Source organism: Nycticebus coucang, chromosome 9 (genome assembly GCF_027406575.1).
Source record: "Nycticebus coucang isolate mNycCou1 chromosome 9, mNycCou1.pri, whole genome shotgun sequence".
In the NCBI taxonomy this organism is placed as follows: Eukaryota; Metazoa; Chordata; class Mammalia; order Primates; family Lorisidae; genus Nycticebus; species Nycticebus coucang.
In genome coordinates, this window is record NC_069788.1 from 63,326,026 (window position 1) to 63,351,228 (window position 25,203).

A 25,203-nucleotide genomic window follows, 5' to 3' on the forward strand; every position below is an offset into this window, starting at 1 on the left:
CCTGGATTGTGGGCCTTAATCCATTGGAATCATCACTTTGCAGTCTCACTCCTCCCCACTGCTATCTCAGAGAGGACAGGGATTTCGTTCGTCTCAGATCCCTGCACAGTCTCGAGTTTCTCAACAGCAGCAATATTCATACCTTGGGCTGAAAAATTACATGTTGTTGGGGGGTTATTCTGTGCACTGAAGGTTATTTAGCCACATCCCTGGTGTCCACCCATTAAAAGCCAGTGGCAACCTACCCTCAGGGGGACAATTAAAAAACATCTCTAGACTTTACTCAATGCCTGCTGGGGGGCAAATTGCTACAGGCCGATAACCACTGCCCCAGCCCTAACAGAGAGCCAGATCTGTTTTAGGTGTTTAATGCATAGTTGCTGAATTCATAAATCAGGGCCCAAATTGATGAGTACCACGTAAAAGGCAGAATGAGCCCAAAGAATAAAGGCCTCACTGTAGCTTTTACAAACTCATCAAAGCGAACTTGGAATCTTTACTCCAGCAGTCAAGTCCTTTATGAACTGGCTCTATTTTCTTCCTACCTTTCTCTCTCACCCTTGGCTCTTATCTATTTCAGAAAGCCTTCAAGATACTTCATTCATTCACACAAGAATGCACACACATATATGAAGATACATATTATTTTTGGTCTTAGGACTATTAATATTTGTATCTTTTTGTTTCACAAACGTGCATAGATACCTTCCTCTCAAGTATGGTGGAAGACTCACTCCTCAATAGGAGAAAGGCCTTACTCCTGCAACTTTTTTCTTCCCCTTAGCACTAGTGCAAACTTTATGAAAAACAGATGTTCAGCTTTTGCTTAAAGTGTACTTTTTGCTTTAAGCAACTGGCAGGTGTGTTACATCTGTGTAATTTGTATGGTCCTGAGGTAAGGTTCTTTTTACGAGGCATAGGGCTAATATCCTGCAGTTTTGTATGAACTCATTTCAAGGAGACCCGACCAATGCAGAATAAAAGTAATTTGCACTGTTTCGAGGTTGCTGTGAGAAGGCACTAAATATGATAACCAATGAAAGACAAAAATGACCGCATTTTGACTACACTCAAACTCCACTAAGGCTTCTTTTTCTTTTACAGTAGTTCTCAACCTTCCTAATGTCGCAGCCCTTTAATACAGTCCTCATGTTGTGGTGACCCCCAACTATAAAATTATTTTTGTTGCTTTTATAGGTAAAACTATAGGTATTTGAGGTAAAACTATGTGAAGTCCTCACTTAAGGATATTGGTTAAGTTCTTGAAACTGCCACTTTTTTTTTTTTGCATTTTTTGGCCAGGGGCGGGTTTGAACCTGCCACCTCTGGTATATGGGGCTGGTGCCCTACTCCTTGAGCCACGGGCGCCGCCCTTGAAACTGCCACTTTAAGGGAAACAACATATTGTATAACAAGGCCAGTGCAACCATAGGCTAATTGACATAACCGTGACAGTGCCCTGGCCAGGGTGGGTTCCTGCCTTGCCCCGGGAGCTACAGGAATAGGTCGACTCTGAATTGGAATGACTGGGTAAATTTACTTGTTTTGGTTATCTTAATGTACATGGAACTCACCTTGATTTCAATGTTTAGTATTAGAAGTGTTTTGGTCTTAAAGTTTGGTGATGTTTGTGACCAAAAATATGCCATAGGAACTTGACTCTTTGTCAGTTAGCTATGGTCAACCTGGCCCTCACAGGCCTCACAGCCAGCCACACTCACTCTGGGACCCTGAAAACACACCAATGAACCTACCTAACGCTTACAGCTTTGGGATTTGGAAGAAAAGCAGAGTACCCAGAGAAAACCCACACAGACGTGGAGAGACCTTGCAAACTCCACACAGGTAGCGGCACCAGTAGGAATTGATTTTTTCTCATTAACGTTATAATCACTTGAAATGTTATTTGAGGACCTGATGTATGTTAGAAACTTTGGCCTTCCCACTTGACTCTGTGCTCTTTAAACACACAGTCATCCTTTGTACCCATTTCGGGCATACACGCAGTGACTTGTGCATACTTTTTTACTAATTCTTGTGTTTGGCAATTTCCTCACACTCTCCCGTTCTACAGGCGTTTCTTTTTCAACCCAAAACACTTCTTCCAGCCTCCTCATATGGTACCATCCCCTGATTTACACTTCTGCATCCTTGCCTCACATTTATGCTCAGCTCTCATGATCCAGCATCCGATGGTGTCCCTTCACTTCTGAAAATGCATCCAACTCTCTTGGGTCCTGGGACCTCCTAACATTGCTACATTTTATGGCTTTCCTGATGCCGTGCCCCCTTGATTTTGCTGCACTCAAGGTAGCTGGCCTGCCTCTCTGAAAGTTGGCCACATACTTCCTTTTTCCAACCAGAATGTCAACGCATTAAGCAGAATTAGTCACTACGTCCTGTGCTTCCATAGCACTTTCCTTCTGCTTCTATTACCCCACTGTGTAACACAGCAGTTTTCACGTCAGTCACTGAGCTTAAGGAGTCCATATGACCTACCGGGGTGAACGAGATACAATCTTATTTTTTGCCTTATCATCCATCCATCCATCCATCCATCCATCCGTCCTTTCATCCATCTGGCTAGCATTTTGAGACTGCCATGCCTAAGATCCCCTCCATTGCTAACATTCTAGGATCTTAAATGTTATTTAACTTCTGTACAGAGACAACACTATACATTACAGGCTCAGTATACAAGATAGGCATCCTGAATCACTCATGTCTCAATGGCTGTTAAATTTCCAGGGCTCAACAACAACATAGTAGGTGTTCAGTAAATGTGTTGAACGAACAAATAATTCCTAGAAGCTGAGGAAGATTGACTTAGATATAGGTATAGTGGAAAACAAATCTCCCTGCCTTCAATTTTTAAAAAATTTACTTCCTTCGACTGTTAGAGGTTTTTATCATCATGAACAACACGATGAGCACATGCTGGCTTGTGTGGGGCAGCTGGGGCCTGGTGGCAGACTGCAGTCCGGCAGGGACACCGTCCTGGGCTGTGTGGCCTGGGACCCTCACGGTGGAACCCACCTGTCCTGGCCAGGCAGCACAACAGCAGCATGCACTCGGTTTTTTAATTGTTAACTTCCAAGTTTGGCATTCCCTTCCTTCTCCAACACCTTCCAGTCCTTTTCCTGATTTTTACTTTTCATCTGCTTATGTATACCACCCCCCTTCTCCCTATATTCCAATCCTATAACCTGAAAACATAGAAAATAACTGGGTGAAATGATCTCAATTAGAGACAATATCCTAAACATTTCCAAATTTTCCATAAGACCAAACTAGATATCAACCGTGATGTTATCCTTGCTTGTTTCATTTAAATGAATAAAATTGGCTTAAATGACAATAATTTTTGACAATATAAACGTCCGTATTTGCTTTAAAGTCTTTATTATCCTGAATATAAAAGACAGAAGTCCTTTAGGATATAACAGAGTTCTTTATGTGGAAACATTATTTTTTTACAAGTGAAAAAATAAATACCTCTTGGAATAAAGGCTTATATGCTAATATGTGCCATAAAAAAGTAGAGTTTTAATATCTGACAAAATGTCTGTGCAAAGAAACAAATGCATAAACACATTACTGCTACATTAAGGCAATATGAAAAGTATACTCAGAAATCTCAGTAAAGTGACAGTGTAGGTTTCTAGCTTTACCTTAGCTAGTATTGCACCCGAGAAGGTCATCTAGGTTCCCTGACATCCCAGAAAACCTGCCAGCTGACCAGCTTCCAAAATGCCCAAGTGGGAGTGGAAAACATGTTTTAAGAATACCAAAACAAACAGAACCAAAACCCCTCTGAAACACACAGAGGGGACAATCCAAAGTTAATACCTAAGCATTGATTTAAAGAAACACACAAAAAAAGCAGACACAAAAGGGATACAACATCTAGATACGTACGATAAGGCTATGAAAGGTTGGACAGTTCAAGCAAAGCGACATGGATGAGTGAGGCTGGAGTCGAGTGCTTGAGAGAAATGACAAACACTCTCATTGACACACGTGAGGCTTCATCCCTCGGTGAGCTCTGCTTGCCCTTCCCAAGGAGAATGCTCGCCCTTCTCAGTCTGAAATATCTTATTCTACTAACTCAAGGATCCCGAGGAGTGCTTCACTACTCCACAGAAATCTTATAACCAAATTGTTAGCATTTTGTAATTGAAAGGCTTTGGGTGTGGGATGGAGGGAGCAAAAAACCAGGAAGCCACCCACACTGAGTGATCTGCTTTCTCCTAGCCAGACGGGTTTAAATCTGACAACATTATTGTCAACTTTTAAAAAGTCACAGAATTGAATTTTGAATCTGTTACCCTTCCAATCATTCTTGAACACATTTTATAACCAGAAACGACAAAACAACTCTTTAAGAAAAATTTTCCTATTAAAAATGCTCAGAGCTCCATGACTATACAAAATGAACCAGGTAAATTCTTAAAACTAATTGTTACAAAATCTGCTGCAGGTAGGAAATTTACCTTGGGATTCATTAAGGAGACTTAACAACATCATTTCCTAAAAGGTACCCAACTTTCTTGCCACTTAACTGACATTGAAGATTTTACCTATTCCTTTACTTGATCATAAAAAAAAAATGAAGGTCCCAGGAATGTGTGTGTGTCCCGGAGCTCTTTCCAGGCCCACTAATGGCGTTGATTCTACACATGGGTATGTTTTTGCAGTGAGGAGCAGCTGTGTTCTTATCTCCTTCTTCTTTTTGTTTTTTTTCCAAATGCTGCATGGCAGATGGGTATTGAAGTAATTACCTTCTCCATGATCTGATCATTTGTATAGTTTATAATAGTGCAGTTCATGGAAACACAGAAGTCCAATAAATGCACAACAGACTAGATTACAGTTAGATTCAGAAGACTGGTGTGAGTCGGCAGATAGACGTGCTGGACATGCTCCACGTGTGACCTGCAGACTGGACACGACTGGAAGAGAGAAGCCAACAGTTAGAATAAAAGCCTCGGAAGGCCTGGGTCTCTGGGCTCACCTCAGTCCCTTCTGCATTCAGCCTCCTAGGTAAGTTGTGATCAAAATGACTCCTAGCTTCCAACTGGTAGAGAGCTTTGCGTTCCCATGAGTTTGAAAGTTTATACTTTACAAGGGCTTAAAAATAAATACTATGAAACGTTATAAACTGAAGGAAATTAAGTAGGTTGTGCATCTCAACAAGGCGCACTGAGTGGAGCAATTCCAGAGACTTGTTTCTGTGCAGCCTGTGTCCCTGCATGAGCACAAGATAACATTTCAGGCAGTAATGCCAGAAATTGTGTGTCCTTGGCTCAGCTGACAGGACAACATTAATCGCGCTGCTGCCCACAGGGCCAGGGAGCATAGTTCTGTTCCTAGCCACAGGCAACAGCTCTGCATTCCCGGCTGGCCTCTCAGCAAGCACGTGCCCTCTGTCAGCCCTCAGGGGAGACTCCGGCATCAGGGTGAGAGTGTGTGGGCAGAGAAAGGCAAGCCTTGACTGTTCCTGGGGAAATAACCCATAGTGGTTGCATGGTCCACTCTTAAGAAGGACATGGGTGTCCTGTGAGATCATTATCTAGCCTGAAAAGGAGCTCTGAAAGTAGCAGTTTCTGAGGACCTAAGTGCTATCATGCTTAAGGCTAGTTTTACATACAACCAAAATGACATTTAGCAAACACTCCTGAAATGCAATCAAATTAAAAAATTACTGTAAGTGCAAATGTAAAGTTCCTCTTCACGCAAAAAGAATGTAAGGAAAAAACCAATACATTATTTTTGTTTTATTTTTATATTAAAATTAGTTCAACTTCCTAATAAGTAACAGACAATCCCTATTCCCTTCAGACATATACAGTAATAAAAGGAAATTAATCACAAAACAGCACACATTAAGCAACGCTCCATGGATAACTGAAAGTTAACTGAAGTAAAAGTAAGTATTCTTTCAAAATATTTTAAAGAGGTAATAAAGACCATCCTAAGTGACATAAAATGAAAGTGGCAGCCCTGGGCCAGGTCTTGGGGGGTCTGGATTCTAGTCTCTGGTCTTACTAACTGGATGTGTTACCTCATGAATCTGAGCCTCGGTTCCACAACTTGAAAAAAAAAAAAAACAACGATGATTTTGAGTAATTATGCTATTTATTGAATATATAACAGTATGCTAATCCATTATGCTTCCAAAGGACAATGCCCTTTTAAGTCACCAAATAACCATTCTCTGCAGCCAAAGGGGCCCCGGCGCCCTACCTGCAGCTGGGCAGCGCAGCTCTCGCAGCACACAGTGTGGCCGCAGGGGCAGAAGGTGGAGTTGATCTCCTCCTCGCAGCACACCATGCACAGCATGGCCTCCTTCAGCTTGCGCAGCTTCTCCTGCAGCGCCCTGGTCTGCTGGCAGCTGAGCCCCTCACAGCTGCTGCAGTTCATGCTCCTATCTGAGGACTTCAGGGGCGAGGTTGGTGGGCTCTGGTTGCTTCTGGAAACAAGGTCCACAACACCGGCATTGTACAGCGCCCTCCTGGCGTGATCGTATACCTCCTTTGATGTTCTTTTAATATCGAAGACATACTTCTTGCCAAGGTTAATATTTTCATTCAGAAATAGAGACGCCAAATGGCCCTTCAAGTCGCGACTATACTGCATCATGACAGCACTGGTCACTGTGTCACATCTGCAAGGCAAAGATCGAACATCTACTTTAACACCAAAGTGCCTGGGCAGCTCCGAAATTCACTGCTATCAGAGAGAACAGTCATGTCAGCAGACATGTGATAGTGCTCTTTGCATGTGTGGAATTAAGTTCTTCCAGTTTTGTGTTAAATATCTCAACGCTTCCACTTCAGTGTTTCCCAAACATCTCCAAAGCAGCTCTGATATAGCAGCCCTAAGTACAGAAGACAGTGAACATACTTCCTCCTCCGGGAAGCGAGCTACAGTCCAAAGCAGCTTAAGAAGAAAGAGCACATTTTTCTTTGATGTTTTGGCTTCTATCTTAAAAATGTCTACAAAATTTTCCATTCTATTCACAATTTGTGTGTCTATTTTAATAGAAAAAAGTGGTAAGCTGCCTACCAATGAAATTTCTCGGCTTTAAATTTTCAAAAACTGGAGTCTAATAACAACTTGGCTTTAAAGTACCCTCTGAAGTGAGGGGATTGGTAGTGCTATTAAAAGATCCCTACATATTGGGCGGTGCCTGTGGCTCAGCGGGTAGGGCGCCGGTCCCATATGCCGGAGGTGGTGGGTTCAAACCCAGCCCCGGCCAAATTAAAAAAAAAAAAAAAAGATCCCTACATATGTGGTGAGGATTCAGGATAGCAGCTCTCCCAGAAAGAAAAGACAACCTGTGTCCTCCTGCTGGAAAGGGGCAAAGCAGCAGGCGACAGCCGGCCAGGCCGAGTTGTCTCGCGGAGAAGTCATACAAGGAAGTAAGGTCAGAGGTAAGCAGGCGTGTGTGCAGCCCACACACACATGTTCTGAAGCAGGGTCACCGCACAGACAGATGCTCAGAAGCAGCCGTTGCTTATATTCTGTACCAGACTCACTAACACAACAATGTAAGAAACTGCAGAACCCTGGTTGTCACCTAACAATCTCCGCGCTGTGATGCAGGTTTACCGTCCACGCGACACGTGCCTGTAGAAAGCGTGTGTCTCAGTTATCGCTCGGTAGAGGCCGCTGGCTGCCCTGGTGCTGATCATTTTAAACAAGAGCACGATGCTGTTCCCAGACTCCTTGGTGACCGTCAAGTACACATTCTTTCCTGACTGCGTGGCCATCTGCACCACAGGATATGCTATCCTAAGAGACGGGAAGAGAAACGTGAGCACTCCCCAAGGAGCGACTCGTCACATTGTCTGTGCCTTTTAGGGTCCCGCTTGCTCAGGACCCAGCAGAAAAACCAGACTGCTCATCTGGGGCTATCACATCACCATGCTGCTCCCTAGTGACAAAGGCACATTGAAAACCTGTTGTGTATAAGTGGAGGGAAGTTTGGGGGTGGGCTGGGAGGATGTTTGTCCTCATAGAGGTAAAAATGAGGTTTTTATGACCATGAATGAGTTATTTGAAAACTATTAACTCTGTTTCATGATAAGCTTTGATTTAGCATTTAATAAATAATTAAATGGTTATTAAGACCTGAATAAATTAATATACATACCAAAATGAAACTTTTTACTCTTAAGAGATGACTGGCTAGTAAATCCCTCTCTCTTTTCTATTTTCATGTTGAGAGCTATAGATTACATATATGTATATATATATAAAATATATGGTCTTACTTTTTTTAGTATATATATATATATATAAGACCTGGCTTACCTGTTAATTGGGCTAAAGTCATCTTTACAAATTGAGATTCCTTCGGGTCCAACCCCAATGAGGAGCTTCTGCCCTTCGCTGTCCCTCACCGAGTGCCACTCAATGCCGTAGTTTTCCATTGCGGACACAATTTGCAGGACCTGGTATTCAACCGAAGCCTGGCTGGTCCCCTCCAGCTCCTTATGCTTTGCAACAATGCTGTAGGACACCAAAAGGACAGAGAATAGTACAGAGATTAACATATAATTTTCCCTGGCAAATTATACAGAGACTATCATTTATGAATCATAAGAACTTAAAACTATTATATGATTGATGTTTCATTTATTTAGCAAACTTACCTTAAAATAATTCTAAGACACTGTTCAGGACCTTGACTATTAAATATTCAGTAGAAAAAAACTTTGATGGAGATGAATTGGAAGAATTATGGAAAATCTCTAAAAATATATGTAAGAAAAATTTCTATGTTCATTTTTCTTATGAACACAGAAATTCATGTTCATAAGAAACATGAATTTCTTCTGAGAAATTTTCACTTCGAGATTAAATTATGAAAAGACATGATTTCTATTTTGCTCTAACTTGTATCACTCACCCTAGGGGAAGCCAGCTACAGTGTCATAAAACAGCCTTGCCTAAAGCCCACCTGGCCAGGATACAGGCTGGCCAACGGACCACACATGTCAGCCTGGAAGTGGATCTGCCCTCAGTGGAAGCTTCAGATGAGATTGAGCTCCACCAATAGCTTGACTGCAGCCTCAGGAGTCTGAGGACCCAGCTAAGTCACAGCCAGATTCCTGACCCACAGAACCGTGAGTCAGTGTTTGTTGCTTTAAGCCCCCAAGTTTCAGGGTGACATTATGTGGGATAGATGATGAAAATGCCTATGTTAGCCATAGTTTAATTCTTCCTGGGATGAAGAAAACATCAATATACATGACAGACTGTATTCTTAAAAGGTCACTTTTTTTTAAGATTCTTACTATATAGCATCTCATATGGGCATCTATTTGTATGGATTGTTTCATGTTAATTAAGTTTCTCAAACAAAAGGTTAATTAATCTTTTGAAAATAACTAGTTAAACTGGGGAATGCTCAGTTTTAACCTCACAAATTTCCTGTACATATTACAGATTCATTTTCTTCTGGAAATATTTATATATTAGATAGTTCTAGGAACATAAACAGTAGCCTTGCCCACAGCCTCACCTGTTCAAAGTAGAGCTGGAGAGCTCCTTGGCACACAGCTCCTCGTAGTTATACTTGGCAGTGTTCTGGTTGTAGTCTCCAAACTTGGTCTGGGCAAGGAGGGCGCTGAGTTCCACTGCCTGCTCTGGGGAACACAGGAGGTGGCCTGCCAAGAGGGCCTCCTTGATGTGCAAGAAAAAGATATGCCTGCAAAGCAATGTGAAAAGGAGGTTATGTGTGGGGATAACCAAGTATCAAACTCAACTTACTGAGCAATTTCACAATCACTGTTAAGAAAAAAAAAAAAGGCATTTTAAAAAGTCACACTGAAAATGCTTAACGAAAGAACACACTTTTATCATTAGTATTAAGACAAAATAAAAACAGGGACTTAGTTTCTCTGGAATAAAAACTGTAACCCAAACAACACAAATTAAGAAGTAACATAAAGGTACAAAATATAAAATAATTATATACAAAGTTTCTGCACAATTATGTTTTAAAAGAAATTATCTTAATCAGAAAAAACCTCATCTTGACAAAGAATACCATAAGAAAGGCAAGATCCTCACCTCTATTCAAATGACCCCACATCTCTAGTCTCAGCCCCAGCTTCTCTCCAAAAAGAGTCACATTCAAACACCCAACCTCTTAACAGACTTCCCCACCTGGATGTTCTTTAGCACCTCAATTTCAGTGCATCCAAAACCAAACTCACTGTCTTCCCTCCCAAACCCACTTTTTCTTCCAGTAGAAACCACAGACTCGCTTTTGACTCTTCCTCCTATTCCCACCTGCTTTCTTATCTCTGAAAACTCTCTAAATCCAGTTTGATCCTTCCTGTTTGTACCTTCTTGGTACTACTTGCAGGAAGAATTTACACCATCCTCCCAGCTGCTCTTTCTCCAAACTCTAGGCTGGCAGCCCACCTTCCAAGCTGCTTGCTTCTAGGATAAACTTGTCATTTCTCTGCTCGAAATCCTTCCAGGGACACACAGTTTGCCAAGGAGGCATGTTAGCATGGAACTGAGGGCTCTCCACCGTCTGGCTCCAGCTTTCCAGCCATGTCGCCTGTCTTTCCCCCAGCTGCTGTGCTCCAGAGAAGGGACAATTCCTCTCTCTGGAAAACCCAGGAAACACGTTCATGCCCCTGTGTCTCTGGTCTTGCTGCTCCCTCTGCCCTGACAGCCATATCTTTGGATGACTTTTGTATCATATCAGATGCAAACCATCTATCTCTCCATTATAGTATTTGACACAAGAACGTGTATAACCAATATGTAAACTGACTTCCTGAGTGCCTTGAACATTAGAGCTCTATCAATGTACCTGAAACTACATATTACCTGCAATTAAACTCCAACCTTAGTTTCATTCTGTTTTAGTCTATCTTAATTGGGTACAATACTATATTCTACATTTATGAAAAGGTATGTCCTACTTAGAAACTCTTAAGTTCAGATATTATTTGCATTGCCCTGAACTCTAAGAGGGTATCTAAACAACCAAAGATAGACTGGCTTAGGTTATAATGCCTCTTACAAATGTGAAGTTTTAACCTTCCTTTGATAGCCTCTAAGTATGTTTACCTGCCACAATATTCCTTCCATTAACAAATGAATTATGAACATTGGTAGTGCTCTGAACACTACCTAAAAGCTCAGTTCCTCGCTCCTCAACACTTGTTTTATTTATACACGATACTTACCTCTGACATTCCAGGCAGGCAGTGGGACTAACACGAGCCAGGTAAGAAAAGGGAGGAGAAAAGGCGGCTCCAAATATAAGGAAGGGCTACTTTGAGAATCTCAAAATGTCAGGCTGACAAGAGCCATTAATCTTATTTTCACTAAGAAATGTTTAAGTTCAATGTTTTGTGCCTTTTATAATGACAAAAAAATATTTAAAATGATCATACTCTGCCAAATTCTGTAGTTTTTACTTTATTCAAAGGTCCTATAAAGAAATCACAGCAAGAATGCATAATAGCCCGAAAGAAGATAAACATGGTTTTTATTAACCCAAACATCTGCTAGTCTTTAAAGTATTTCTGACATACTGCTAAACTGAGAAGGGAGCCCCCACTGGGGCAAAGAAATCACCACAAAAATAACTTGTTTTAAAATAAGCTATCTGAGGACCCAGATCTTGCATTCTCAGAAAGCTTTAGTGTCACAACACTGTGCTAGGCCTCAAGGCTTTGTAGATGACCACTGGGTAAAGTTCATCTTGGTGAACATGCCTCTGTCTCGGTACTCAATTGGGGGTGTGCTATTAGGAAACTAAAATCTGAATCTATGCTTATGTTAAAAAAAAAAAAAATCACGTGCTGCTTTTAAGAATATCTCCACAGAATAAATCTTCTCAATTTAATTACTGCTGATACAAAAGTGCCTTTGAACTTACTTTCCAAGTATAAAGTTAGAGACTAATTCCTGCTTTATTAAACAGTAATAAGTACTACAGCCTGCAAAAGAAGAATTTTGAAATTGATTTAATTTTTTCCCCAAACTATTCATGCCTACTTCTGGAGAGACAGCTGCCAAAATCAAAGGCAAAGAAGCCGTAACAAAATGTAAACAGGTGGTCAGCAGTCTGAGAGTAAAGCTGATCCTTTCTCAGCATGTGGGTCAGAATTTAAAAAAGGGCGGCGCCTGTGGCTCAGTGAGTAGGGTGCCGGCCCCATATACCGAGGGTGGCGGGTTCAAACCTGGCCCGGGTCAAACTGCAACAACAACAAAAAATAGCCGGGCGTTGTGGCAGGCGCCTGTAGTCCCAGCTACTCAGGAGGTTGAGGCAAGAGAATCACCTAAGCCCAAGAGCTGGAGGTTGCTGTGACCTGTGATGCCACAGCACTCTACTGCGACAAAGTGAGACTGTCTCTAAGAAAACAAAACAAAACAAAACAAAAAGGTCAAGTGTGTGCATCTCAGGGGCAACAAAGGGCCTTTTCTATATAACTCATCTTCTAGGCAGAACTGCAGATAGTACCCAGCAAGCATGAAAACTCCTCCTCCTCCTGTTAACCTAAACTTTCTGATAGGCCTTCCCTACACCTGAAGATTCATGGCTATAAAGTAATCTTTTCATTTCAAGTCAACAAATATTTGTCTTGCATCTCCTCTGTCCCCAGGACTTAAGTTGGGGTTATAGGGTGAACATGTCTCATAGTTCCTTTTTAGATGGAACTTACATACTTTTAGAGGCAAAGGACATATCTTATATCAAAATAACTCCAGCCACCCACTGGCTTTGGGGTGACAGGTATATGCTCCCCAGGAGAGCAGCACAGTGCTGCATGGTAGCAAAGGGCTCCAGCAGTGATGAGCTATCAGGGAACTCTAATGCTCTTTCCCAGAAGGAGTGGCAGAATTCAGAGATACCCTTCCAAAAAAGTATTCAGTGATGGCTCAGTACTGATGGGTCGTTTTGAATCAAGTATTTTCTATGATTTTCTCCTCTAACTATCTGGACTCTGTCTGGCTCCTGGGTTTTGTCCCCCTTTTTTGGTAATGTGGGTAAAAAGGTTACCAATAATATAAAAACAAGCAGATGTAGTCAAAGAAATTGTGCCTGCAGTGAATTCTTTTCTACTAAAGATCAGAGGTGGATGACTTGTTCTAATCCAATATAGGCTACATGCTAGAATCACAAACAGAAAGAAAGCCTTTTGAAAAAAACTATTTTCTTTGTCTTAAGCGAATATCTGAGAATATACCCTATGGGCATAAACTCAAACTGCATTTTCTAAACGTTCTTTATGTTACACCTGGAAGTACATGAGTTTTCTTTAAGTTTTACCCAGTTACTAGGAAAACGTATAGATCACATTCTGGGGCCCAACATTCTAATTCATGTCTGGCTTCATGAGTACAAAAGAATGAACACTTATTATAGCATCATGGAAGATGAAAAAAACGAGGTAAATAAGGATATGCCAAATTTCAATTTTAAAAAAAAAATCACATATACTTAATATATTTTTGTTTCAAAGTACTTCAAATTTTTTCTTTTAAATATTAATTCCTTCTTACAGCATGAAGGAATGAAGTTGGATCATTTATCCTTTAAGAGCTGTAATCAGAGAACTCTGCTCTGAACACTGGCTTGTCTCATGAAGTGATCAGGTAGCAATCAGAGCAGAACTTCATGCAAACACTGGGGAGCTGCGGATCTGCTCCTGCTGGCTCCTGCTGGCTCCTCTCAGCTACTGCCCTCCAGTTATCTCACCAGCTACACCAGTGTGAAGAACTTTCTATGATAGTTATAAAACAACCATGTCCAGATTCACTGTTACACTCAAAATTTATATACCTTAGAACTTTAAATAATGGCTTAGTAGCTATTTTTAAAAACTCTCAGTTACCAATCATTAAACTGTATTTCTCCCAAATGGCAGGACTGACCCTGGCCAATGACAGTAATGTCTGGTTCATCACCACCTCCTCAGACTCAGACCCCCTGGGATCCACAGTAAGCCTGCCTCAGCCCAATGAGTCACTTGACCACATCAGTGTATTATGAACCAAACTCTTACTGACAAGTTATATTTTAAAACTATCAAATCAAAACAGAATTGCTAAGAGTTTTCTATCTCCTGTCTTAAATTCCAGCAAAACAATAATCAGTTCAAGATGGCTCACAGGACCAAATTAAAAAGCTACAGCCATAATGCTTTAAAAAACCTAAACACAAGAGAGTATCTGCATGACTTGGGGGTAGCAAAGGTTTCTCAGGATATGGTCAGCATAAACAAGAAAAAACATGGATAAATTAGACTTCCCCCAAATTAAAAGGGCATCAGGAAAACAGACAAGTCACAGAAGGAAATAAGTTTACAAAACATATCTGACAAAGGACTGTATCTTGGGTATATATAAAGAAGTTGTATAACTCAAAGGCAAACAACTCAACAACAATGGGTAAATGACCTGGATACTTCAACAAAAGAAGACATGAAAGGCGAAATAAGCACATGAAAAAGTGTTTAACATTATTACTTATCAGAGAAATGTGAATTAAAAACACAACACTCTACTACTGTATGCCCACCAGAAGGCTGGCAAGGCTGTGGAGGAACCGAACTCTGCCATTCTTCATAGGAATATGGAAGAATGTCATTGCTTTAGGAAAAGGTCTGGCAGTTGTTGACTTACTCTATGACCCAACTCGTTCATTCTTAGGTATTTGTTTGCTCAAGAGAAATGGAAACATGTGCCTACAAAAAACCAAACACACCTGTCCCAGAATGTTCACAGCAGCTTTATTCATAAGAGCTGGAAAACAGGTGTTCATCAATAACAGTATGGAAAAGCAAACAGCAGTATATCCATTTGCTTGAATACCACCTAACAATAAAAAGGTGCAAATCACTGATATATGAAATATGAATGGATTTCAAAAAATTTAGGATGTATATATGCTGTAAATAAAAGGGTAGACACTGTATGGTTCCATATATAACAAGTTGAGCAGGCGTAACTCACTAACCTGTGGTGGTTCTGGGGTGATAGAGGTGGGAAAGGGTAGGGAGTACTGCAAAAGGGCAGGTGGGAACTTTCTGGAGTGATCGTAATGCTCTAAATCTTGATAGGGGTTTTGTTTAAGCAAAAATATCCATTTGACAAAACTCACTAAATAGTATAATTAAGATATATGCACAGCATTGTACAGAACTAACCTACCTACCCTGACTCATATAAAGGTAAATTATGCAAACAATTTTTACCAATGCTGGCAAAGTTTTCAAAGACTTTAAACATAATTCACAGGTACTGGAGAGGCCCAGCTTGATGCATGCCTGAAATCCTAGCACTCTGGGAGGCTGAGGCAGGAAGATCTCTTAAGTTCAGGAGTTTCAGGCCAGCCTGAGCGAAGAGACACCCAATCTCTGCTAAAAATAGAAAAATTAGCCATGCATGGCGGCATCTGCCTCGGTAGTTCCAGTTATTACTCAGAAGGCTGAGGCAGGAGGATTGCTTGAGACCAGGAGTTTGAGGTTTCTGAGTTAGACTAGGGCCATGGCATTCTCTAGCTAGGGTGGAGAGAAACTTTGTCTCAAACAACAACAACAACAACAACAAAAAAAGAAAGAAAGAAATTACCACCTCATATCTGCCTACAGTTTGCATGTGGCATTTGCTGGGGGATTTCAATGATGCCATCTTTCCTAGATTTCCACCAGTCTAAGTGACTTTTGTTGGAAAACAGGTTATAATTACATTAATAAGGACTATAAATTGGTTGAATTTGGTTAAAGCAATGCTGTAACTTTGAGTTAAGAACAGGCATAGCAAACACATGGGCTGGGATGCAATGGAGAGAGGGTAAGAAAGGAAGCAAATGTGCGCTGCTGTGGTTTGGACGTCTGTCCAAAAAACCCTCATGCTGAAATTTGATCCCAGTGTTTGATGTTGGAGGTGGAGCCTAATGGGATGTGTTCAGGTCTTGAACTTTTTCAGTGACCAGAATTGTGAGCCAAATAAGCCTTTTTACTGTATAAATGATCCAGCCTCAGGTACTCCTTTATAGCAACACAGACTAAGATAAAAAGGCCAAACACTAAGCAAGTCCTAAGAGAAAATGTCACTACAAAACATTTTCTAATGGTGACATTTCTTTTAGATACTCTCAACTCTTCTATATAGGAGCAAACTGAAAAACATTTCAATATCCATATGTAAACTGATATGATCAGTACCAGTTAACCCCATTTTTATTTATTTCCAAGTTCTTAACTCATTGATTTGACAAGTACTTATGCAACAGGCACTCGTTAGACTCTGGGGATATAACGTGGATCAGTTTTCTGTTTAATGGAATTTAGATTATCAGAGTGACTGATAATAAACAAATTGTCACTTAAGTACATGTGCTATTATAAGCTCATTAAATGCTATAAAGGAAAGATACACAATGTCTTGGGAGAGTTCAGTCTTGAGGTGGGGCTAGAGAAAGTTTTCTTGAGGAGTGATGATGGAGCTGAAGTCAGAAAGGCAGGAGGGAATTAACAAGGGATGAGTCAAACTCATAGCTGCTTGCATCGCTGAGGTCCTTGTGGAATTTTATGTCCAAGATTACAGCATTTCTATGAACACTTACTCCAGAACAAGTGGATCTCCTGTGCTGGGGTTGTTTTCTGGGAGAGAATTCAGGTGGTGGTGAGCCTTAACTAAGCAAGATTGCCCCTAGTGAAGATTACAGAGTCTGCTAAAATGTGGCCAATTCAGAAGAAATACAAAGATTTTATTGGCAGTGGATGGTATAATTACCACTGGGAAGATGAAGCATATACTTCCCTAATCTCTGGTTTTGAAAATGTTGACAAAATCTAATCTGAATTGCTACGAATAACTGAAAGCCTTTGAAAGGCAAGAATTTTCAAGATGATTATTATTTCAGATCTATTTCCAGAATACATTAATTTGTCTCATTTTTCATTTTAATCCACAGCATGGCAAACATCTGCCTAAAATACCTGCTGTCTCCAACTATGGAATGTGCCAGCTGAATTTGAACAAGACTCTTTTACTTTTGAGGTCTCTATTCAAGAGTAAAACATAATCTGGATAGAAGTATCAAATTTAAAATTAGGCCAAATCAGAGCTCTAAGTAGAAACTTGATGTTTTTTTCTGTCTTCAGAAAAATGTATTCAGGAAAACATTAAAGAAAATAATAAAAACAGGAAACAGAAACAAAGAAAAGTAAGTTATTGCTAAGAGGAATTTAGACACAATCTCTTCCTGGGCTCACTCTTAGAAGTCTGATTAGCTGCTCGGTGGTGGCAGAGCTAGACGTACCTACAAGCAGGGCTTCTGCCTGGTCCCTGGTGCTCTCCTGTGACAAATAGCCTTTCTTGCCCATCATTCTCACAGTGGCCTCCCTAATTTGACAGGAACTAGCATGTTAATGCCCTCAGTTAGGCCACCGCTACTGTGAGCAGACTACTTTGATTGTCCACAGAGGACAATTCTGCCAGGATATTTCAGCACTATTAATAAACTATCTAGGAGTTTTCAGTATACTACATGCATCCTCACAGCTTAGAAGAGAGTAAAAAAGTCACTTCTCATAACTGTATTGTCAATTACTACATAAACAGATTTATCGAATATTCAAGGCATTTTATGTAAATATTTTATAACAAATAATTAAACATCAAAGAAGTTTATCAGTTTTGCTAACATAACAGTAAGAAAAATAAGGTTTTTTGTTCTATACTATCATGAGCATAAAAACAATGCTAATTGTAAATTGGATATGGTACAACTTCTGATATCCTAATTAAAAAGTAGAAATGCTATTTTACAGATCTCTCTAATTATGATAGCTTTAAATATATAAAGCTTACATATCTATATAAACCTCATAGATACATTAACCTATATAAATCTTGGGCAGCATTTTGTTAAAGTTCTGTAGTTCAGCCAACCCCAGTGAAATAAAATTCACAAATATATTAAAAGCAAGTCAAATTAAGCTCACACTACCTTTTCAAAATGATTTCAAAAAGAAATTAAAATCAATTAAAATTACCTTGTTGAACTAGGTATGCACATTCTTTGAGTTCTATTAGCCAGGAATCTCAAGAGTCAAAGTCAATTGAGTCAATAAAGGAAAACCAAGATAGGAAATTTAGAAGTTCTAATTCATAAAATATCTCTATTTCTTGCATGAATAAAATGGACTTGATAATAGTTATTAACCCAATTACAGGAAAGCACAGGTAGAGACCCTCCAGTAGTCAATTACAAAGTCTGAATATATTAATAAAATAAATGTATCATGCTATTATCAGTGCAGCCATAGGTTAAGTATTTGGTCCTTCAAGCTTCTGCAGATTGAAAAAAATAAGTTGCTGCCATCAAAATTGGCTTGTTGCATTTAGAGGTATTGAAATAACAGGAAAATCACAATAATACTGCACAATGAAAATTCCAATGTTATATTTTTTCTCTTATTTGATTGCAAGCTGTAACAGTGAAGTGCAAAGTAGGAGCTTTCACAAACAAGCTTTAAGCAAACAAACAAAAAAAGGAACCAAAAGCCTATTCTGATTAATACAGATAGCTAAAACATTCTTAAGCATGCAATCACTTGAATATTTTACAAGATATTTTCAGGAGCACTAAGCATTCAATACACCAGCTTTCATCAGACACAATCAAACATTTGCTCTGGAGAACTTCTAAAGCTCCATAATAAGACAAAGTGGAGAGTTTAAATTTAAATGAATAGTATTTCCAATTGTGTTTGTCTCAGTCTTTTGGTAAACAAGAACAATATTAAAAGCTCTTAAAGGATAATGCTCACTCATCATTAGTCACAATTTTCAGAATCACATTTTTCACATGCATGGCAAATTTCCATGCCAAAGGATTAGGAAAAACATTGGAACTTATCTCTAGAGTTTGCCATGTCTTTAAAAGTAGTCATTTCCTTTTTTATTTTTGACATTACCACTACAAGACTGAAGTTTCTTGCATTTCGGCAACAAATATTAAATACCACTTTTCTGTTTTGGCTAATCCTTGTGAAAAGTATTACTGTCAGTCCAGAGGAAAACACATTTTGTTTGAAAAATGAGACCATATGCTTCAGTTGTCTACTACTGCTGGTGGTTTTTTTTTACAACAGAGATAAATTCAACAACCTAAGCTCAACAATCATGTGTAATATTTCTACAGGTTGGAATTCAGTTTCAGTGGCCTCAGAAGTTTTTTCATTAAGTAAAGAAACTTAAAAAACTTTCAAAATCCGGCATGAAGTCAGAGCTCTTTGCTACACACTGTAATCTGATACTGGGCTGAAGAAGTTGACTAAGTTTAAGTAACCCAAGAGGAACTGTTTCCTGCTTTCAGTTAGAACAGTCTACAATGACCTATAGTAACACTGCTGAGGCAGAGGTTACTATCGGACATTAGATGCTGCTATCCGGAAGTCAAAAGATATTTTTTCCTTTTTTTGTGGTATGTCACTCATCTCAAGTGTTTGTAGAACTCAGCCCTGTTCTCCCATTAAGTTTACAAAGACAAGAAAAACTGAGAGTTGGAAAATGCATCCAGGCCAACAACACAGCTCCCTCTTCACCTCAACAAAAGGGCTGGGCCATAGAAAACATGTAATGATAGAACTCAGTCTGTATCAAAACAAATTTGCCTGTGAACCTGGCTGGGAAGGTAAAGAAATCAAAAATCTCTTTGACACTGGTTTATTTTAGCATTGCTTTACCTAGTCTGCTCCTGTAAGATGAGATGAGGCTCCACGAAGAACTTCACTCTGAGTTTAAGCCGGTAAGGGGCTAGCCCATCCATCTGCTGGGAGATCCGGTTTCTTAGATTTAGCCATAAACTTTCACCTTTGCTACCCGTAAACTGCAGTCCAAAATAATCAACTTCTATGATTCCCAATCGCCTGCACACCTAGAACAAAAATAATGCAGCACCGATGAGCAAATGGTACGTGTTCAAGCAGACCCAAGGGCTCCTCCTGAGGCTAAGATTGCCGCATACTTTTTACAAAGTTCTGTGGTGTTAACAATTCCGGATCCAAGCTTGAATAACAAAGTTCTAAGGCCCCACTGATACCAAACCATGAGCTCTAGCATGGAGGTTTGTACTTCCTTTAATATCTGGGGCATGACCAATTCAGTAAAGAAAAAAGGAGTCCTCAAAAGTAGCCTTCCAAAAGGTCGAGGAGAGGGAACTACAGGGTATTTTTTTTTTTATTCCAGTCACCGGAATTCCCTCCACCAGCACAATCTGCACAAGCTGATCTGGCGGCTTATTATTTGGACAATTTTAACCATATGGACTCCAAAAACACACACATTGAGGGAACACGCCACAAGTGTTCGCTAAGCTTTACAAGCGGTTTTCCAAACATCTGAGGATCGGAGGGTTTTTGAACAGTGTTTCACTGCGATTAAACTGCTGTCTGCCATACCCAACTATGCATTATTTGGAAGCGTTCTTCTGCACTCCTAAGGAAACGCACATGCTTAAAAGACAACCGAGCAGGAGATGACCCAAACCCACAGTACTCTCGTCCCTCGCAAATCCGGAGATGCAGGTAAATGGTCCATCTGAGCAGCAGTCTGAGCAGCAGCATGAGGCAAGAGCCCGGCTTGTCTGCCAAGGAAGCCTGGGGCCAGCTGACTGCTTGGAGCCACCCCTCCCTGGGACGCGGATGGTGCCGCCAGGCGCCACCGGGATCCAACAGGCGAGCATCACGCACACACCTGGGGCAGGTGTGCTGGGACAGTCTTCTTTCCGGGAAAGTGCCGGTTTAGGGGGCTGGGTAGCAGATGCAGTTGCCGACTGCGCCCGCGCCCCCAGCGCTGGGACCCCCAGCGCGCGCGTCCTCCGCGGCGCCCACGCGCGCCGGGAACGTCAGGGAGGGGGTCGCGCGACCCACGCCTGAGGGGAGCAGGGGGCGCTCTGGGCGCCTAGCGTGCGCTTCCCCGGCTGCCGCTACCGCAGCGCGCCCGGCCCCTGGTAGGTGGCGCGTCCCGGCGCCGCTACGAGGCCCCTCGGCCTCGGGGGACGGCCGGGGCGCCCGCCAACCCCTCGCCCTCACCTGGTTGAGGCAGTCCTCGCCGTTGGCTTTAGCCTCCACCTCCACCTCCATCAGCACCGCGTCCGGCCTCGTCACATAGCACAGCATGGCTGGGGCCGCCACTGCCGCCACAGTCTCCTCCTCTTTGGTGCGCTGGGAGCTGCCGCTTCGGCAAAGCTCGGACACCAAGCCCGGGGCTCAACGATGACCGGCTCTCGGAAGGCTGCAGCTTTGCGGACGCCTGCCTTGCGCCCCGCGGCCGCCGCTCGCGTCCCCGCCACCCCCTCGCCCGTAGCCCGCTGGCTCCCCCTGTGCTCCGCGGCAGCACCGCACTTCAGCAACCCAACTGCCTGCGCCGCGACAGGGACTTCTCTGATATAGCAGCCCCGCCCCTTTCGGCTTGGGGCCCCGCCAATCACAGAGCTCCCGCCCCTCCTCCGTCGCCAAACTAGCCAATAGCGGTCCCCGCACGGTCGCCGCCGAGACCTCCCAGCTCCGGGTGAGTTCCCCCGGCGGCCTGGGTAGGTGGCAGCTTGCGGGCGCCAGGTGCTGTGAGGAGGGAGGCCCGGAGCACACCCGCTGTCTCTGCTCGCTGGGCGACGCCGCTGGGAGGGAGCAGTAGCCTCAGGCTTCAGGCGGGGACGCCTTTCTGTCGAGGCTTGAGTTTATGATGATTTAAAGCCTTCACGTTGCTGCTATTCTTCAGAAGCCTTGGGTCACTCCAATAACGCATTTCGGTGGTGAAAGCAAAAAGGAAAAGGAGCAATCCGTAGCCCAGAGAAAACTGCATCCAGCGAGGTTTGCCTCCGTGAGTTGTTGGAAGGCAGACTTGTTGCTTATTTTAGACTTCATCATTGAAAAAACAAAATATGAATATACAAGTTTTCGCAGTTGACAAATAAGCCTGATGGCTTGGTCTAGTAGTTCTTATGTTAACCCTCTCCAAGAGCTCATATTTATCCGCTCTGCTGAATCAAAACACTAGGGCACTAGGCCCGCTCTCAGCTTGAATTTTATTTTCATGTTTTGTCTTATTATGAATTTTATTTCATGTTTTGTCTTATTTCTTAAACATTCATTGAATACCATACCCTGCTTGTCCCTCTCTCAATCAACTGATGTTATCCCCTTTAAAGGTAGGGGGCTCATCTGAGGACCTAATTGGTGGTATATGCCCAGTAGTAGCTATTAATAATGAAAGATCTACAATTACTCATTTACTACTTGCCTTATTTGCCAATACACTACTTAGCCTACCTCTTTCGTGTTTTTATAGGAAATGCAAGATGTGGGCTTCAGCCTTAGACCCTTGGAAAACTGACTTCATCTCTCTGAACCTGGGTGTTGTCTTATCAACAGTAAAATGGAGACCTCCATGTCTGCTATGCCTTCCCCTAGCATAGCTGTGAAGTACAGTGAAGATAATACTGCTCATAAAAGCATTTGAATGGCCTGGTGTATATAAGGAGAGCTATAGGTCAGGTCTTGCACTGTTTGCTAGTGACTTCTCCTGTTCCTACTCTTTTTCTTTTGTTTCTGATCAAGTAGGAAGGGTAGAACAGAGCTAATTGGAAGGGTCCTATCACAGTCCTTCACTCAGGCCAACTATGAGTAAAACTGTAAATAGTCCGAGTCCTGACCCCCCAGTGTTGCAGAGGGACGCTTGTATGTAATCTTACATATTTTTTCAGTCTGTCACCCAGGTGGTAGTGCAGTAGCATGATCATAGCTCACTGCAGCCCCAAACTCCTGGCCTCAAGTGAACCTCCAGTCTTGGCTTCCCAAAGCACTGGGATTGTAGGAGTGGGTCATCTGTCTTTTGTCTTAGGAATATATCTCACCTTGTTGTGCTGCTGAATTAGTCCCTTCCTGCATCAACTCTCGTTCTTCATTCCCTTAATTCCAGTTTACTAATCTGGGAAATTTATCTGGGAGATATAGCATTTGGATCGATTTTTACCTAATTTATGTTTAATTGCTAGAGATTTCAGAACAGGGAGAAGAGATGAGGGGCAATATGGAGACCAATTGTACTGGTTGCTATTTTTACTTATGAACAGAAACCAAAGCTGGCTAACTGGAAGCTCATAGAATCAATGAATACCAGGCATGGTAATGAATAGAAGAATAAATATTGGTTGGCTGAGAACAAAAATAAACAAAAACAACAACAAAAGAAACAGAACCCAAAAGTACATAACCATTTTGTGGAGAAACTATTTTTAAAATAGCTTATGTTTTTGGTTTTATGAGGGATATGCCTTTTGTAAAGTATGATTTCATATTTATTTTTTAAAAGTCTAAACATGTTAAATAGTTTTTAGAAGCACAAAGTCTGGCAGGTTTTACTTATTTATTTAAAAAAAATTTTAGTAGAGATGGGGTCTGGTCTTAAACTCCTAGGCTCAAGGGGATCCTCTTACCTCAACCTCCCAAAGTGCTGGGATTATAGGAGTGAGCCACTGTGCCCAGCCTTATTTTTTAAAAATTTTTTTACCAAGTGTGATGGCATATACCTGTAGTTTCAGCGACTTGGGAGACTGAGGTAGGAGGATTGCTGAAGCCCATGAGTTTGAAGTTGTTGTGAGCTATGACGATGCCACTGCACTCTGGCTGGGTGACAAAGTGAGACCTTGTCTCCAAAAAGTGTCTTCTATACTTATATTTTATCTTTAACAATCATCACTTACAAAGTAGTTGGAGGTTTAAGATTGACATGGATATTTCTAATTCAAACCCAGAACCTGTTTCTGCTGTGCGATGGTTGGTAAAGTTTTCAGTTGTCTTGAAATTAAGAATCAACAAATAACACCGAGGGGAAGAAATATTTCTCAAAAACAAAGCAAAGGTAATAACAAGAAAACAGCACTTGAAGAGGGGGAGAAATCCTTATGATTGGGAAGAGAAAGAATACTGGCTTCTACTTGCATATATGGGCTATATGAGACTATTTCTCTCTCTCTCTCTTTCTCTCTCTCTCTCTCTGTCTCTCTCTCTTTCTCCTTTCTGTCTTATAATTTCTTCTTTAAGTAGAGATAGGGAGAGACTGGTTAAGGAATGAAGTGGCTTTGTGAGCTGGTGAGAAAGTACATTCTGCTCAAAAGACCTGGTTAGGGAGTAGAAAACCCACAGTAGAATTACTTCCTAGAGAATTTTACCATCTGCTAATGCTACTGAACGTCTGGAGCTGGTTTCAAGCCCCAGCTGGGTCTAACTCCAAAATAAGAGACTCTAAACACCAGGGCTGGTGATGGGAACTATACTGAATTGAGCCGTAATTAAAGTCAAAGTGGTGCCTAAGTTATCTGTGTCTGCTTTCTTTTGCTCTCAATTAGCTATCATCTTTTAAAGATAGCATTAAAATTAACCAGTATGGTAAAAATGTCAGCCATATGCATACATATTTTTAAAATAGAAACCATAACTTAGTGGTAGAGTCGGCTAGCCCTGTAGAGTCCTAGCTGTTCAAACACACCCACGCACCCTGGATCTTCTATCTGTTTCACATCCTAGGACTCAAGACTGACCACTAGATAATATTTGTAGGACGTGATACAATGGTCATCTGTCTGCAAAATCTTTCTTATTGAGTGCTAGGTCTAATCTGAATGGTTGGGTACTATGTGGATTCTACTTTCGACCCTGCATGCACCATTGCAAAGCCCAGTGCTGAGTCGAAGGACAAGGCCTTTGTTGCCTGCCACACCCTTCTCTTTACCACTCAACCTTCATTTCTGGGAGCGCAGAGGGAAGAACAATTAGTGACTGCCTTCAAAACCTGTCCTTTAGCTTTCACACATTATTCAAGCTGATTATTCACCTAAGTAATGCTTCATTGAGCCCAAGGGTGTTAGAATGTGTTGCGTGAGCTGAAATGGCTAATTTGAAAGTATTAGGCTTGTGAAATTCAGGAGTAGTTGAATTTGATCTGGGCCCACCAACAACATAGAACATTTCCTTTCTAAAACTGGGTGTTTGAAGAGAAAAAGAAAGAACAGGGAACACTCACATTAAAAACTCTGGGAGATCTAAAATGGTATTGTTTTAATTAGCAGATAGTTTAAATTGTTTTTTTTCTAGTTATAAAAATAGTTCATGATAGATGACTTGGCGAAGACAAAAAAATACAAGGAAA

General features: G+C 41.4%; 1 protein-coding gene across 1 annotated transcript; it reads right to left on the reverse strand.

Moving 5' to 3' along the window:
• Positions 1–3,385: 3,385 nt before the first annotated feature.
• MYLIP (myosin regulatory light chain interacting protein) lies at positions 3,386–21,437 on the reverse strand. The gene is made up of 7 exons (XM_053602727.1): positions 21,090–21,437; positions 19,743–19,933; positions 9,533–9,718; positions 8,320–8,517; positions 7,633–7,797; positions 6,247–6,667; positions 3,386–4,952 (listed from the first exon to the last, which is right to left on the reverse strand). The coding sequence occupies exons 1-7, from the start codon at positions 21,174–21,176 to the stop codon at positions 4,863–4,865; spliced, it is 1,338 nt and encodes a 445-aa protein (XP_053458702.1). The 5' UTR covers positions 21,177–21,437; the 3' UTR covers positions 3,386–4,862.
• Between the last annotated feature and the right edge of the window lie 3,766 nt (positions 21,438–25,203).

Coding starts and splice junctions, on each gene's coding strand:
- MYLIP (XM_053602727.1), bottom strand. CDS start 21,176: ATGCTGTGCTATGTGACGAGGCCGGACGCGGTGCTGATGGAGGTGGAG. Junction 19,934..21,089: donor GCGAGGACTGCCTCAACCAG/GTGAGGGCGAGG, acceptor TTTTTGTTCTAG/GTGTGCAGGCGATTGGGAAT. Junction 6,668..7,632: donor GAGACACACGCTTTCTACAG/GCACGTGTCGCG, acceptor TTTGCCTTGCAG/ATGTGACACAGTGACCAGTG.